Genomic DNA, 14,974 nt, shown 5'->3' with positions numbered 1-14,974 from the left:
ATTATGTTAGATCCACTATGGACTGGACTCTCACTATTATGTTAAATCCACTATGGACTGGACTCTCACACTATTATGTTAGATCCACTGTGGACTGGACTCTCACTATTATGTTAGATCCACTATGGACTGGACTCTCACTATTATGTTAGATCCACTATGGACTGGACTCTCACTATTATGTTAGATCTTCTATGGACTGGACTCTCACTATTAGGTTAGATCCACCATGGACTGGACTTTCACTATTATGTTAAATCCACTATGGACTGGACTCTCACACTATTATGTTAGATCCACTGTGGACTGGACTCTCACTATTATGTTAGATCCACTATGGACTGGACTCTCACACTATTATGTTAGATCCACCATGGACTGGACTCTCACTATTATGTTAGATCCACTATGGACTGGACTCTCACACTATTATGTTAGATCCACCATGGACTGGACTCTCACTATTATGTTAGATCCACTATGGACTGGACTCTCACACTATTATATTAGATCCACTATGGACTGGACTCTCACTATTATGTTAGATCCACCATGGACTGGACTCTCACTATTATGTTAGATCCACTATGGACTGGACTCTCACACTATTATATTAGATCCACTATGGACTGGACTCTCACTATTATGTTAGATCCACTATGGACTGGACTCACACTATTATGTTAGATCCACTATGGACTGGACTCTCACACTATTATGTTAGATCCACTATGGACTGGACTCTCACTATTATGTTAGATCTACTATGGACTGGACTCTCACTATTATGTTAGATCCACTATGGACTGGACTCTCACTACTATGTTTGATCTTCTATGGACTTGACTCTCACTATTATGTTTGATCTTCTATGGACTGGACTCTCACACTATTATGTTAAATCCACTATGGACTGGACTCTCACTATTATGTTAGATCCACTATGGACTGGACTCTCACTATTATGTTAGATCCACTATGGACTGGACTCTCACTATTATGTTTGATCTTCTATGGACTGGACTCTCACTATTATGTTAGATCCACTATGGACTGGACTCTCACTATTATGTTAAATCCACTATGGACTGGACTCTCACTATTATGTTAGATCCACTATGGACTGGACTCTCACTATTATGTTTGATCTTCTATGGACTGGACTCTCACTATTATGTTTGATCTTATATGGACTGGACTCTCACACTATTATGTTAGATCCACTATGGACTGGACTCTCACTATTATGTTTGATCTTATATGGACTGGACTCTCACACTATTATGTTAGATCCACTATGGACTGGACTCTCACACTATTATGTTAGATCCACTATGGACTGGACTCTCACACTATTATGTTAGATCCACTATGGACTGGACACACAATATTATGCTAGATCCACTATGGACTGGACTCTCACACTATTATGTTAGATCCACTATGGACTGGACTCTCACTATTATGTTAGATCCACTATGGACTGGACTCTCACTATTATGTTAAATCCACTATGGACTGGACTCTCACTATTATGTTAGATCCACTATGGACTGGACTCTCACTAGTATGTTTGATCTTCTATGGACTGGACTCTCACACTATTATGTTAGATCCACTATGGACTGGACTCTCACTATTATGTTTGATCTTCTATGGACTGGACTCTCACACTATTATGTTAGATCCACTATGGACTGGACACACAATATTATGCTAGATCCACTATGGACTGGACTCTCACACTATTATGTTAGATCCACTATGGACTGGACACACAATATTATGTTAGATCCACTATGGACTGGACTCTCACACTATTATGTTAGATCCACTATGAACTGGACTCTCACTATTATGTTAGATCCACTATGGACTGGACTCTCACTATTATGTTGGATCCACTATGGACTGGAATCTCACTATTATGTTAGATCCACTATGGACTGGACTCTCACTATTATGTTTGATTTTCTGTGGACTGGACTCTCACTATTATGTTGGATCCACTATGGACTGGACTCTCACTATTATGTTAGATCCACTATGGTCTGGACTCTCACTATTATGTTTGATTTTATGTGGACTGGACTCTCACTATTATTCCACAGGGAAGTTGCCTAGGGCCTTTATTTTTTCTATATTCACCAATGATTTATCTTGGGCTACCGGGCGTGCAAGATTGGTTCTTTATGCTGATGATGCAACCTTATATCATGCTGCACCATCATGCAGTGTACTGAATGTAGTATTGAGTGAGGAACTAAAAGCTGTGCATGACTGGACAGTATGTAACAGACTTGTCCTTAACACCTCAAAAACCAAAAGTATTATATTGGGGACTGGGCAAGGGTTATCTTGTGACCCAAAGTTGGATTTGAGGCTAGGTATTTCAACAGTTCAACAGGTCAGAAGTGCCAAGCTCCTTGGAGTGATGCTGGACTGCACTCGATCCTGGTCAAATCATATCAGTGACATAGTTACAAAGATGGGAAGGGCTGTTGGTATTTCCAGGAAATGTGCTGCTTTTGTCGATCCACCTCTTCTTTGTCAAATTGTTAAGAGTTTAGTCTCGTGTCATCTTGACTATTGTTCTACAGTCTGGGCGTCTGCTGCAAGTGGTGAGATCAGTAAGCTCCAGATTGTCCAGAATAGGGCAGCAAGGCTGGTTCTGGGTTGTTCACTAAGAACCAATGTGAACCAAATGCATGCTTCTCTTTCCTGGCTAACAGTGCAGAACAGGTTGTCGGCTAATACTCTTATATTGCTCAAATCAGTAACCGCTAGTAAAACTCCTGCTTTTCTCATGGCCCAAATAGTTCACAGTAGCACTATACATAATCACAATACCAGGGCATCCAGTGAGGAGCATTTTGTACTCCCTCGTCCCAGGAAGAATGCTTTGCGGAAATCTTTTATTTATAGATCTTTATCGCTCTGGAATAACCTGCCTCGAATTCTCACCAGCATTGAAAGTAAACAGGTTTTTAAAAAAAAAAAAGAAAAAAAAAAAAGAGTAATATTTTATCTGAGTCTTTAAATTAGTTTGCTCGTTGATGATTTGTTTGATTTTATATTGTGTAGTTATATTTATATGGTAATTATTATTCTGTGACTGTAAATTGTTTGCTAGTTTTTTTATTGATGCTTTTATTTTTTTCTGTATTGTGTAGTTATAATTATATGCTTTTATTTGTAATTGTATTGAATTGTGGACCCCAGGAAGACTAGTGGGTTGTTGAGGCAACCAGCTAATGGGGATCCTTAATAAAGATCAAATCAAATCAAATTATGTTAGATCTTCTATGGACTGGACTCTCACTATTATGTTAGATCCACTATGGACTGGACTCTCACTATTATGTTAGATCCACTATGGACTGGACTGTCACTATTATGTTAGATCCACTATGGACTGGACTCTCACTATTACGGTATGTTAGATCCACTATGGACTGGACTCTCACTATTATGTTAGATCTTCTATGGACTGGACTCTCACTATTATGTTAGATCCACTATGGACTGGACTTTCACAATATTATGTCAGAGCCATTTGACGTCCATTGCATCCGGTAACTGGAGTTGAAGTTGTTTTCCAGTGGTCCCCGGTGGTTGGGGACCACTGGTTTAATGCATCCAGCGGGGCATCACAACAAAATTAGGCATAATAATGTGTTAATTCCACGACTGTATATATCGGTACCGGTTGATATCGGATGGTAATTAAGAGTTGGACAATATCGGAATATCGGATATCGGCAAAAAAGCTATTATCTGACATCTCTAATAAAATTGCTATGGTACTAAAAGGGGTAGGATTAGGTATGGTGAAGATAAGGTCCTTTTTAAAAAAAATTAAAAAAAGATAAATAAATAAATTAAAAACATTTTCTTGAATAAAAAAGAAAGTAAAACAATATAAAAACAGTTACATAGAAACTAGTAATTAATGCAAATGAGTAAAATTAACTGTTAAAGGGTAGTACTATTAGTGGACCACAATCATGTGTGCTTACGGACTGTATCCCTTGCAGACTGTATTGATATATATTGATATATAATGTAGGAAGCAGAATATTAATAACAGAAAGAAACAACCCTTTTGTGTGAATAAGTGTGAATGGGGGAGGGAGGTTTTTTGGGTTGGTGCACTAATTGTAAGTGTATGTTGTGTTTTTTTTATGTTGATTTAATAAAAAAAACAAATAAAAAAAACAAAAAACGATACCGATAATAAAAAAAACGATACCGATCATTTCTGATAATGCATTTTAAAGCATTTATCGGACATCTCTATGTAGGATTAAATAAGCTCAGCTTCTCCTCTTCAGACGGGCTGTAATGAAACAGCTGGAAATATGTGACGCATTGGATTGTTCCAAATAAACTCAAACTGAACTGAAAGGACCTGAACTGAACTTGTGTCTGTTTTCAGTTAAGCCTTCCCCACTTTTCTTTTTCCCCCCCAGGTCACATGACCGTCGTTTCCCTGAACAAATGTTGCAGGCTACAACTTGCAGCCCCGGCAGATGTTGTCATTGTGACTTTGTTAATACTGCGCATGTGTGTGTGGGGGTGTGTGGGTGTGTACTTCTACTCACCAAGGAGATGATGGTGTTTCTTTTGCTTAGGATTCTATGAAGGAGGCGGGAAAAGAGGAAGGCGGAGGTGGACTATTTAAAGGGAGCGAGTGAGTGAGGAGCAACGAGATGTGAGATCTAAAGAGGAAACGTGAGCATCAAAGGTCAGTGTAACGTTGGTGTGCATAGTTGCAATGTATTTTATTGTAGGTCAAATAGATTGTGTTTCTTCAACGACTAATGGAAACTGATAAAAAAAAAAAAAAAGGTGCAGTTGAAATGCCTGAATCCCCTGTTTTGACAGTGAGGAGGCCAGGTGTGAACTGAGTACCATGGCGGACTGTCAGAACCGTCTGCGAGTGCAACGAGGCCTCACCTTCGTCACGGGCCTGGTGGAGTGTCTGTGTTTTGCGGGGATCGTATTCGGGTGGGCTTCTCTCGTTTTCGTCCTCAAGGAAGAGGACTACTTTGTCTCCTTCTGCGTCAACGCCACCAGTGTCAATGGCTCGCAGTTCTTAGGTCAGTTTGCTCATCTCGACCCTGGATTCTGGGAGAAAAAAGATTCTAAACCGCTTCATTTCTCTTTGACCGTGTCAGATTGCGGCGGACAGGACGAACAGTTCTCCCTGGTCTTCACCATTGCATCCTTCAGCAATAATTTCCTCACTCTGGTCAGCGGCTTCATCTTCGACCACCTTGGCACCACCGTGGCTCGGCTCTTGGGAATGTGAGTGCACCGCCACGAAACCTGAAGCAAAAGAGAGTGCAGTCACGAAGAGAGAATAGAGAAAGTCACAGGTGTGATTAGGGTTGCGAAGGGGTGGAAAGTTTCCGGTAAATATCCGGAAAGTTTCCGGAAATTTACCACGGGAAGTTAAAGGCCTACTGAAAGCCACTACTACCGACCACGCAGTCTGGTAGTTTATATATAAATGATGAAATCTTAACATTGCAACACATGCCAATACGGCCGGGTTAACTTATAAAGTGCAATTTTAAACTTCCAGCGAAACTTCCGGTTGAAAACGTCTATGTATGATGACGTATGCGCGTGACGTCAATCGTTGAAACGGAAGTATTCAGACACATTGTATCCAATACAAACAGCTCTGTTTTCATCGCAAAATTCCACAGTATTCTGGACATCTGTGTTGGTGAATCTTTTGCAATTTGTTTAATGAACAATGGAGACTGCAAAGAAGAAAGCTGTAGGTGGGATCGGTGTATTAGCGGCTGGCTGCAGCAACACAACCAGGAGGACTTTGACTTGGATAGCAGACGCGCTATCCGACGCTAGCCGCCGACCGCATCGATGATCGGGTGAAGTCCTTCGTCGCGCCGTCGATCGCTGGAACGCATGTGAGCACGGGTGTTGATGACCAGATGAGGGCTGGCGTAGGTGGAGCACTAATGTTTCTATCATAGCTCTGATGAGGTCCCGTAGCTAAGTTAGCTTCAATGGCGTCGTTAGCAACAGCATTGCTAGGCTTCGACAGGCGGCACAGCATTAACCGTGTAGTTACAGGTCCAGTGTTTGGTTCGGTGTCTCCTGATAGTAGTATTGTTGATCTGCTGTCTATCCTTCCAGTAAGGGGCTTATTTCTTATGTTTCTATCTGCATTCAAGCACGATGCTATCACGTTAGCTTCGCCGATGTATTGTCGTGGAGATAAAAGTCACTGTGAATGTCCATTTCGCGTTCTCGACTCTCATTTTCAAGAGGATATAGTATCCGAGGTGGTTTAAAATACAAATCCGTGATCCACAATAGAAAAAGGAGAAAGTGTGGAATCCAATGAGCCCTTTTACCTAAGTTACGGTCAGAGCGAAAAAAGATACGTCCTGCACTGCACTCTAGTCCTTCACTCTCACGTTTCCTCATCCACAAATCTTTCATCCTGGCTCAAATTAATGGGGTAATCGTCGCGTTCTCGGTCCGAATCGCTCTCGTTGCTGGTGTAAACAATGTGCAGATGTGAGGAGCCTTTCAACCTGCGAGGTCACGCTACTTCCGGTACAGGCAAGGCTTTTTTTTTATCAGCGACCAAAAGTTGCGAACTTTATCGTCGATGTTCTCTACTAAATCCTTTCAGCAAAAATATGGCAATATCGCGAAATGATCAAGTATGACACATAGAATGGATCTGCTATCCCCGTTTAAATAAAAAAATCATTTCAGTAGGCCTTTAAACTCAGGAAGATTGGAAATTTTGACCATTTTTTGATTATTCAAAGTTGGACACCTCCATCTTATTCTGTAAAATATAATGAGAAGCTTGTAAAACACTCATGCAATGCCACACACAGATATATATATAGTCAGCTAAACAATTGGAGTAGTTTTTAAAAATATTTTACTGATGGACAAATTAATAGAAATAGGCTAGATGAATAAATGAACAGTCAATCAGCATGCTAAATCAAACTATAGCCTACATATACAACAAACACGGTTTATAAATATATAAACACTATAACCACATATAAATATATATACACTATAACCACATATAAATATATATACACTATAACCACATATAAATATATATACACTATAACCACATATAAATACAGTATATATACACTATAACCACATATAAATACAGTATATATACACTATAACCACATATAAATACAGTATATATACTCTATAACCACATATAAATACAGTATATATACACTATAACCACATATAAATATATATACACTAACCACATATAAATACAGTATATATACACTATAACCACATATAAATATACATACACTATAACCACATATAAATACAGTATATATACACTATAACCACATATAAATATATATACACTATAACCACATATAAATACAGTATATATACACTATAACCACATATAAATATATATACACTATAACCACATATAAATACAGTATATATACACTATAACCACATATAAATACAGTATATATACACTATAACCACATATAAATACAGTATATATACACTATAACCACATATAAATATATATACACTATAACCACATATAAATATATATACACTATAACCACATATAAATACAGTATATATACACTATAACCACATATAAATACAGTATATATACACTATAACCACATATAAATACAGTATATATACACTATAACAACATATAAATATATATACACTATAACCACATATAAATACAGTATATATACACTATAACCACATATAAATATATATACACTATAACCACATATAAATACAGTATATATACACTATAACCACATACAAATATATATACACCATAACCACATATAAATACAGTATATATACACTATAACCACATATAAATATATATACACTATAACCACATATAAATACAGTATATATACACCATAACCACATATAAATACAGTATATATACACTATAACCACATATAAATATATATACACTATGACCACATATAAATACAGTATATAAACATTATAACCACATATAAATATATATACACTATAACCACATATAAATACAGTATATATACACTATAACCACATATAAATATATATACACTATAACCACATATAGATACAGTATATATACACTATAACCACATATAAATACAGTATATATACACTATAACCACATATAAATATATATACACCATAACCACATATAAATACAGTATATATACACTATAACCACATAAATATATATACACTATAACCACATATAAATACAGTATATAAACATTATAACCACATATAAATATATATACACTATAACCACATATAAATATATATACACTATAACCACATATAAATACAGTATATATACACTATAACCACATATAAATACAGTATATATACACTATAACCACATATAAATATATATACACCATAACCACATATAAATACAGTATATATACACTATAACCACATATAAATATATATACACCATAACCACATATAAATACAGTATATATACACTATAACCACATATAAATATATATACACTATAACCACATATAAATACAGTATATAAACATTATAACCACATATAAATATATATACACTATAACCACATATAAATATATATACACTATAACCACATATAAATACAGTATATATACACTATAACCACATATAAATACAGTATATATACACTATAACCACATATAAATATATATACACTATAACCACATATAGATACAGTATATATACACTATAACCACATATAAACCTGCTTGATGCTTGGGAAAGTTGCTGGGGATCAATTTAGGTTGAGATCAGGTAGAGGTTGAGCTGAGCCAGGATTTTATGGCAGTTTTAACAATTAGTAGGGAAGTTGTAATTTTAAGGTGTGTTGGTAGTGCATTCCACTGTGTGCTGGCAAAATAGTAGAATGCATTTTTTCCCATGAGAGTCTTGAATTTGTGGGGGACGAGGTCTGTGAGGTACCTGTGAGCATCACTTACTCTGGTGAAATAGTTCGACAGGTGCATCCCTCTGCATAGTCACTAAGAGGAAGGAGTAAAACAGACCTGGGCAAAATACGGCGTTTTGTCAATAACAAATCTCTAACCAACACATTTCACACAGAATGAGGCTATTTTCAGGAAGAAGTACATCATGCTTCCGTACAATATCGCAACTAACGGCAATCATATGGTTATTGTCAGTACTATCAGAAAACAAAGACTAAAACAAACAAGCAATGGTTATACTGGTGAAAATAACTAGAGCATGCTTAATGTATGCCCAAAACTAAAGAGTTGACATTTTACCAAGGTACGCCTATAGTCTACTGTTTCAAACCTTTCAGGTTGCCATATAACTTGGTACATGTAGTCCACAATATGCAAACACCAATTAGGAATTATTTGATCATGGGATTTGGCTGTCTCCGTACCTTTCACATTGCCATGACGACAGCCGTGCTAATGTTGGAACCCATTTCCTCAGCATATTGAGAAGGAAATAGGCACTGACACTACCCATATCCACATAGCTTTTATTTGTACACAATATATTTTGCTCTGTCAGTTGGATGACACATCAACATACAGGCTAGCGGGCATATGTTTACCCTGTTAGCCTGTATGGCGGAACATACACGCTTTGTCAGACAAGAGCATAGACTGTATTGGACAATATAGTTGACATACCAAATGTCCATTTCCATTTATTACAAGTAATAAGAAAATGTAAATGCCTGACTTACCTATCAAGGAGGAAATTAGCAAGTTTGGCATCAGATGAAAAAATCTTCACCTCCTTCAATCGTCTCCATCTTTCAAAGGCATCCCCGATACAAATCCTGGTTTTGTTCCTGATTTTCTCATGAATACGTTGAGAATGGTAACTTTTAAATTGACTAAGGTCTGACATGTTTAGTAACTTTACCAGTGGCAGTAGCTAGACCAAGATGGCGGTGTGTAACTGGCAACCTGGATGTGACACACTCAGACTTTCTAATTGGTCAAAAAGTGGAGGGCGGGACATCGAAATGAAAACAATAACAACATTTCGGGGGCTGTAAGTCTAATTTTGCAATGAGCATATCCTGGCTGAACTACTGTTATCACTTATAGAGGTATTGGAAAATAACATGATTTATTAATAATATATAATAAAGTACCCATGATTGTCACACACACACTAGGTGTGGCGAAATTATTCTCTGCATTTGAACCATCACCCTTGATCACCCCCTGGGAGGTGAGGGGAGCAGTGAGCAGCAGCGGTGGCCGCGCCTGGGAATAATTTTTTGGTGATTTAACCCCCAATTCCAACCCTTGATGCTGAGTGTCAAGCAGGGAGGTAATGGCTCCCATTTGTATAGTCTTTGGTATGACTCGGCCGGATGCCTTATCAGGGCCATTTAATGATGACATGAAATTATTATATATGGCTCCTTTAATTGTCTGGAATGGACTTATGCTGTCTTTAAGTTAAAGTGGAGTTATAATTGTTTTTTGGCGACCCTTAGTGTACACAATAATTTAAGTTAAGCTCATGACGCAGTATGTTGATTGATGCGGCTACGTTTGTTACTGGATACTTTCTGATACTCTTCTGCCTTGGAGACTTTGTATTTGTAATTAATATACAGCTATAATGATTTGATACTTGTTTATATTGACAAATGTGCTGTTTTAGACTGCAATATTGCTCAATTACTGAAATGAATTTTTCTTATTTAAACGGGGATAGCAGATCCATTCTATGTGTCATACTTGATCATTTCGCGATATTGCCATATTTTTGCTGAAAGGGTTTAGTAGAGAACAACGACGATAAAGTTCGCAACTTTGGTCGCTGATAAAAAAAAAGCCTTGCCTGTATACCGGGAGTAGCGTGACGTCACAGGAGGAAGGACTCCTCACATTTCCCCATTGTTTCCACCAGCAGCGAGAGGGATTCGGACCGAGAAAGCGACGATTACCCCATTAATTTGAGCCAGGATGAAAGATTTGTGGATGAGGAAAGTGAGAGTGAAGGACTAGAGAGGCAGTGCAGGACGTATCTTTTTTCGCTCTGACCGTAACTTAAGTACAAGGGTCCATTGGATTCCACACTTTCTCCTTTTTCTATTGTGGATTACGGATTTGTATTTTAAACCACCTCGGATACTATATCCTCTTGAAAATGAGAGTCGAGAACGCGAAATGGACATTCACAGTGACTTTTATCTCCACGACAATACATCGGCAAAGCTCTTTAGCTACTGAGCTAGCGTGATAGCATTTTTTTTTATTTTAATTTTTGAAGATTTTTTATAAACCTTTATTTATAAACTGCAACATGTACAAACAGCTGAGAAACAATAATCAAAATAAGTATGGTGCCAGTATGCTGTTTTTTTTTCAATAAAATACTGGAAAGGATAGAAATGTAGTTTGACTCTTTTTGACTCATACTTGATCATTTCGCGATATTGCCATATTTTTGATTTTAGTAGAGAACATCGACGATAAAGTTCGCAACTTTTGGTCACTGATAAAAAAAGCCTTGCCTGTACCGGAAGTAGCGTGACGTCGCAGGTTGAAGGGCTCCTCACATTTCCCCATTGTTTACACCAGCAGCGAGAGCGATTCGGACCGAGAAAGCGACGATTACCCCATTAATTTGAGCGAGGATGAAAGATTTGTGGATGAGGAATGTGAGAGTGAAGGAGTAGAGGGCAGTACGGGACGTATCTTTTTTCGCTCTGACCGTAACTTAGGTACAAGCTGGCTCATAGGATTCCACACTTTGTCCTTTTTCTATTGTGGATCACGGATTTGTATTTTAAACCACCTCGGATACTATATCCTCTTGAAAATGAGAGTCGAGAACGCGAAATGGACATTCACAGTGACTTTTATCTCCACGACAATACATTGGTGAAGCACTTTAGCTACGGAGCTAACGTGATAGCATCGTGCTTAAATGCAGATAGAAACAAAATAAATAAATCCCTGACTGGAAAGATAGACAGCAGATCAACAATACTACTATCAGGAGACACCGAACCAAACACTGGACCTGTAACCACACGGTTAATACTGTGCCGCCTGTCGAAGCCTAGCAATGCTGTTGCTAACGACGCCATTGAAGCTAACTTAGCTACGGGACCTCGTCAGAGCTATGCTAAAAACATTAGCGCTCCACCTACGCCAGCCCTCATTTGCTCATCAACACCCGTGCTCACCTGCATTCCAGCGATCGACGGCGCGACGAAGGACTTCACCCGATCATCGATGCGGTCGGCGGCTAGCGTCGAATAGCGCGTCTGCAATCCAACTCAAAGTCCTCCTGGTTGTGCTGCTGCAGCCAGTCGCTAATACACCGATCCCACCTACAGCTTTCTTCTTTGCAGCCTCCATTGTTCATTAAACAAATTGCAAAAGATTCACCAACACAGATGTCCAGAATATTGTGGAATTTTGCGATGAAAACAGAGCAGTTTGTATTGGGATACAATGTGTCCGAATACTTCCGTTTCAACGATTGACGTCACGCGCATACGTCATCATACATAGACATTTTCAACCGGAAGTTCCCCGGGAAATTTAAATTTGCACTTTATAAGTTAACCCGGCCGTATTGGCATGTGTTGCAATGTTAAGATTTCATCATTGATATATAAACTATCAGGCTGGGTGGTCGGTAGTAGTGGCTTTCAGTAGGCCTTTAATGCGCCTTATAATCATGTGCGCCTTTTGTATGAAAATAGACCCGACTAGAACCGCTCATCGGCAGTACGTCTTATAATCCGGTGCTCCCTATGGTCCGGAAAATACGGTACACCATTCACAGTGTTTTTGAGTAGGAGTCCATAAACCACTGCTCCTTACAAAAGAAGGATTAGGTCTGGGCTCTGGTTAGTTTTCTCCTGGTTAACTGTCATGCCAAGAGGTCAAACTTCTCTTCAGTGTCTGCTTCCTAGCAGTGATTTGAAGGTTTGATGCCAAAATTGAGTGGTATTTGGAGCTTTTAACATGCCTACCAAGAAGCCCAAACCATTTGGAACTGTGGACAACAAGCAAAGGGTCTTGGTTTCATCAGAAAAACTATCCCAGCTGACTTTGGAAAACAACATTGACTGCTCACCAGTCGTTCCAAGGCACAGAAATGAGTACTTAGCTTTTTTCCGAGCATGCCTGTGGGAACCCAGGGCAAGATTTGGCCTCCAGAAGTATTTTTCCATGTTGACTTTTTAATTCTACTGCATGAAGTAAAAAAAAAAAAAAAGGAAGGTTGCGAAAGAGGCCAGAGCAGTTTTCACAAGGGATGCTACTCTCTGTAACAGGAAGCTAGAACACATTCCAAAGGCGGACATTATCCCACAAAGATTTATAAGGGAACGGGATTAATCACAGCAACAAAAACAAACAGACATCAAGAAAAAATCTATTTACTGTAACTATTTCACAATACAAACCCATTCCATCGAGCACAGCCGTATCCCCAAAGCCAACACAAGACTGGAGCTGTCCTTATATTTCCACTAAAAGAGGGCGGTAGGAAAATACAAGACCAAGGAATGCAAATAGATGGACATGATGAGCTGCAGGGATGTAGGAGTTAGACTGAGACCAGGGAAGGAAATTAAAGACAAACAAAAAGACCCAAGAGGTATGCAAATACAGTTTTCCCATGAACTGATTAACGTGGACTCAAACAAGTTGAAACACTTATTGGGGTGTTACCATTTAGTGGTCAATTGTACGGAATAAAAGTTTCAATCAATCAATCAAAGTCGGATCTGCCAGAATTTGGACGGAGTTTGAAAGTGCTCATAGTCTGGCTGTCTGGTACCGCAGACATAACACAATGCTCCAATTAATGCTGCTGTTCAGTCTCCTATGATCCTGGTCTATAAAAGGAAGCATCATCTCATCAGCACTGGCTCAAAAACATTGGTGTCGGCAGCTGACATTTTTTTCTGAAACTCCACATTTAAAGTCTCACGAGTGGTCACTTTGATCTACCTCTGCATGCGCGTTAAATGTTAATTGTGATACTCAGTTGTACTCATGCGTCTTATTAATGTTAATAGGGGTGCCCCAATCCAATATTGATCAGTCTGATATCAAAGAAAAAATTTTTCAAGCGTTGACCGGTCCGCAGTTACAAAAAGGTTGGGGACCACTGGATTATATTGTCTTGCATCTAAAATCTCCGATATAAGTGCTCCGACACAAGCAGTCCTGCAGCGTGTTTACTGTACTTTCCGGACCATAGGGCGCACCGGATTATAAGGCGCACTACCGATGAGCGGGGTCTATTCAGGTCTTTTTTCATACAAAAGGTGCACCGGATAATAAGGTGCATAAACGAGGTCATATTATGATTTTTTTCTAAATGTAAAAGACTTCATTGTGGTCTACATCAGTGTTTTTCAACCACTGTGCCGCGGCACACTAGTGTGCCGTGAGATACAGTCTGGTGTGCCGTGGGAGATGATCTAAATTCACCTATTTTGGGTAAAAAATATTTTTTGTAAACCAGTAATTATAGTCTGCAAATGTTGTTGAGTGTCGGTGCTGTCTGGAGCTCGGCAGAGTAACCGTGTAATACTCTTCCATATCAGTAGGTGGCAGCAGGCAGCTAATTGCTTTGTAGATGTAGGAAACAGCGGGAGGCAGGGTGCAGGTAAAAAGGTGCCTAATGCTTAAACCAAAAATAAACAAAAGGTGAGTGCCGCTAAGAAAAGGCATTGAAGCTTAGGGAAGGCTATGCAGAATGAAACTAAAACTGAACTGGCTACAAAGTAAACAAAAACAGAATGCTGGACGACAGCAAAGACTTACAGTGGAGCAAAGACGGCGTCCACAATGTACATCCGAACATGACATGACAATCGACAATGTCCCCACGAAGAAGGATAAAAACATAGTAGATGCGGGAAATATCGCTCAAAGGAAGACATGAA

General features: G+C 38.7%; 1 protein-coding gene across 1 annotated transcript in view; it reads left to right on the top strand.

Annotated features, from left to right (window-relative positions):
• Window positions 1-4,616: 4,616 nt before the first annotated feature.
• slc43a3b (solute carrier family 43 member 3b) overlaps window positions 4,617-14,974 on the top strand; it is a 44,006-nt gene continuing 33,648 nt past the window's right edge. Inside the window, exons 1-3 of the mRNA XM_062044162.1 lie at window positions 4,617-4,747; window positions 4,888-5,102; window positions 5,181-5,310. Of these exons, the coding sequence (XP_061900146.1) occupies window positions 4,916-5,102; window positions 5,181-5,310 (317 nt within the window). The 5' untranslated portion in view covers window positions 4,617-4,747; window positions 4,888-4,915. The remainder of the gene's footprint in view (window positions 4,748-4,887; window positions 5,103-5,180; window positions 5,311-14,974) is intronic.

The sequence above is a fragment of the Entelurus aequoreus genome, linkage group LG04 (assembly GCF_033978785.1).
Source record: "Entelurus aequoreus isolate RoL-2023_Sb linkage group LG04, RoL_Eaeq_v1.1, whole genome shotgun sequence".
Taxonomy (NCBI): domain Eukaryota; kingdom Metazoa; phylum Chordata; class Actinopteri; order Syngnathiformes; family Syngnathidae; genus Entelurus; species Entelurus aequoreus.
Note: the sequence above shows the minus strand (reverse complement) of the source record. Positions and strands in the feature narration are given on the sequence as shown.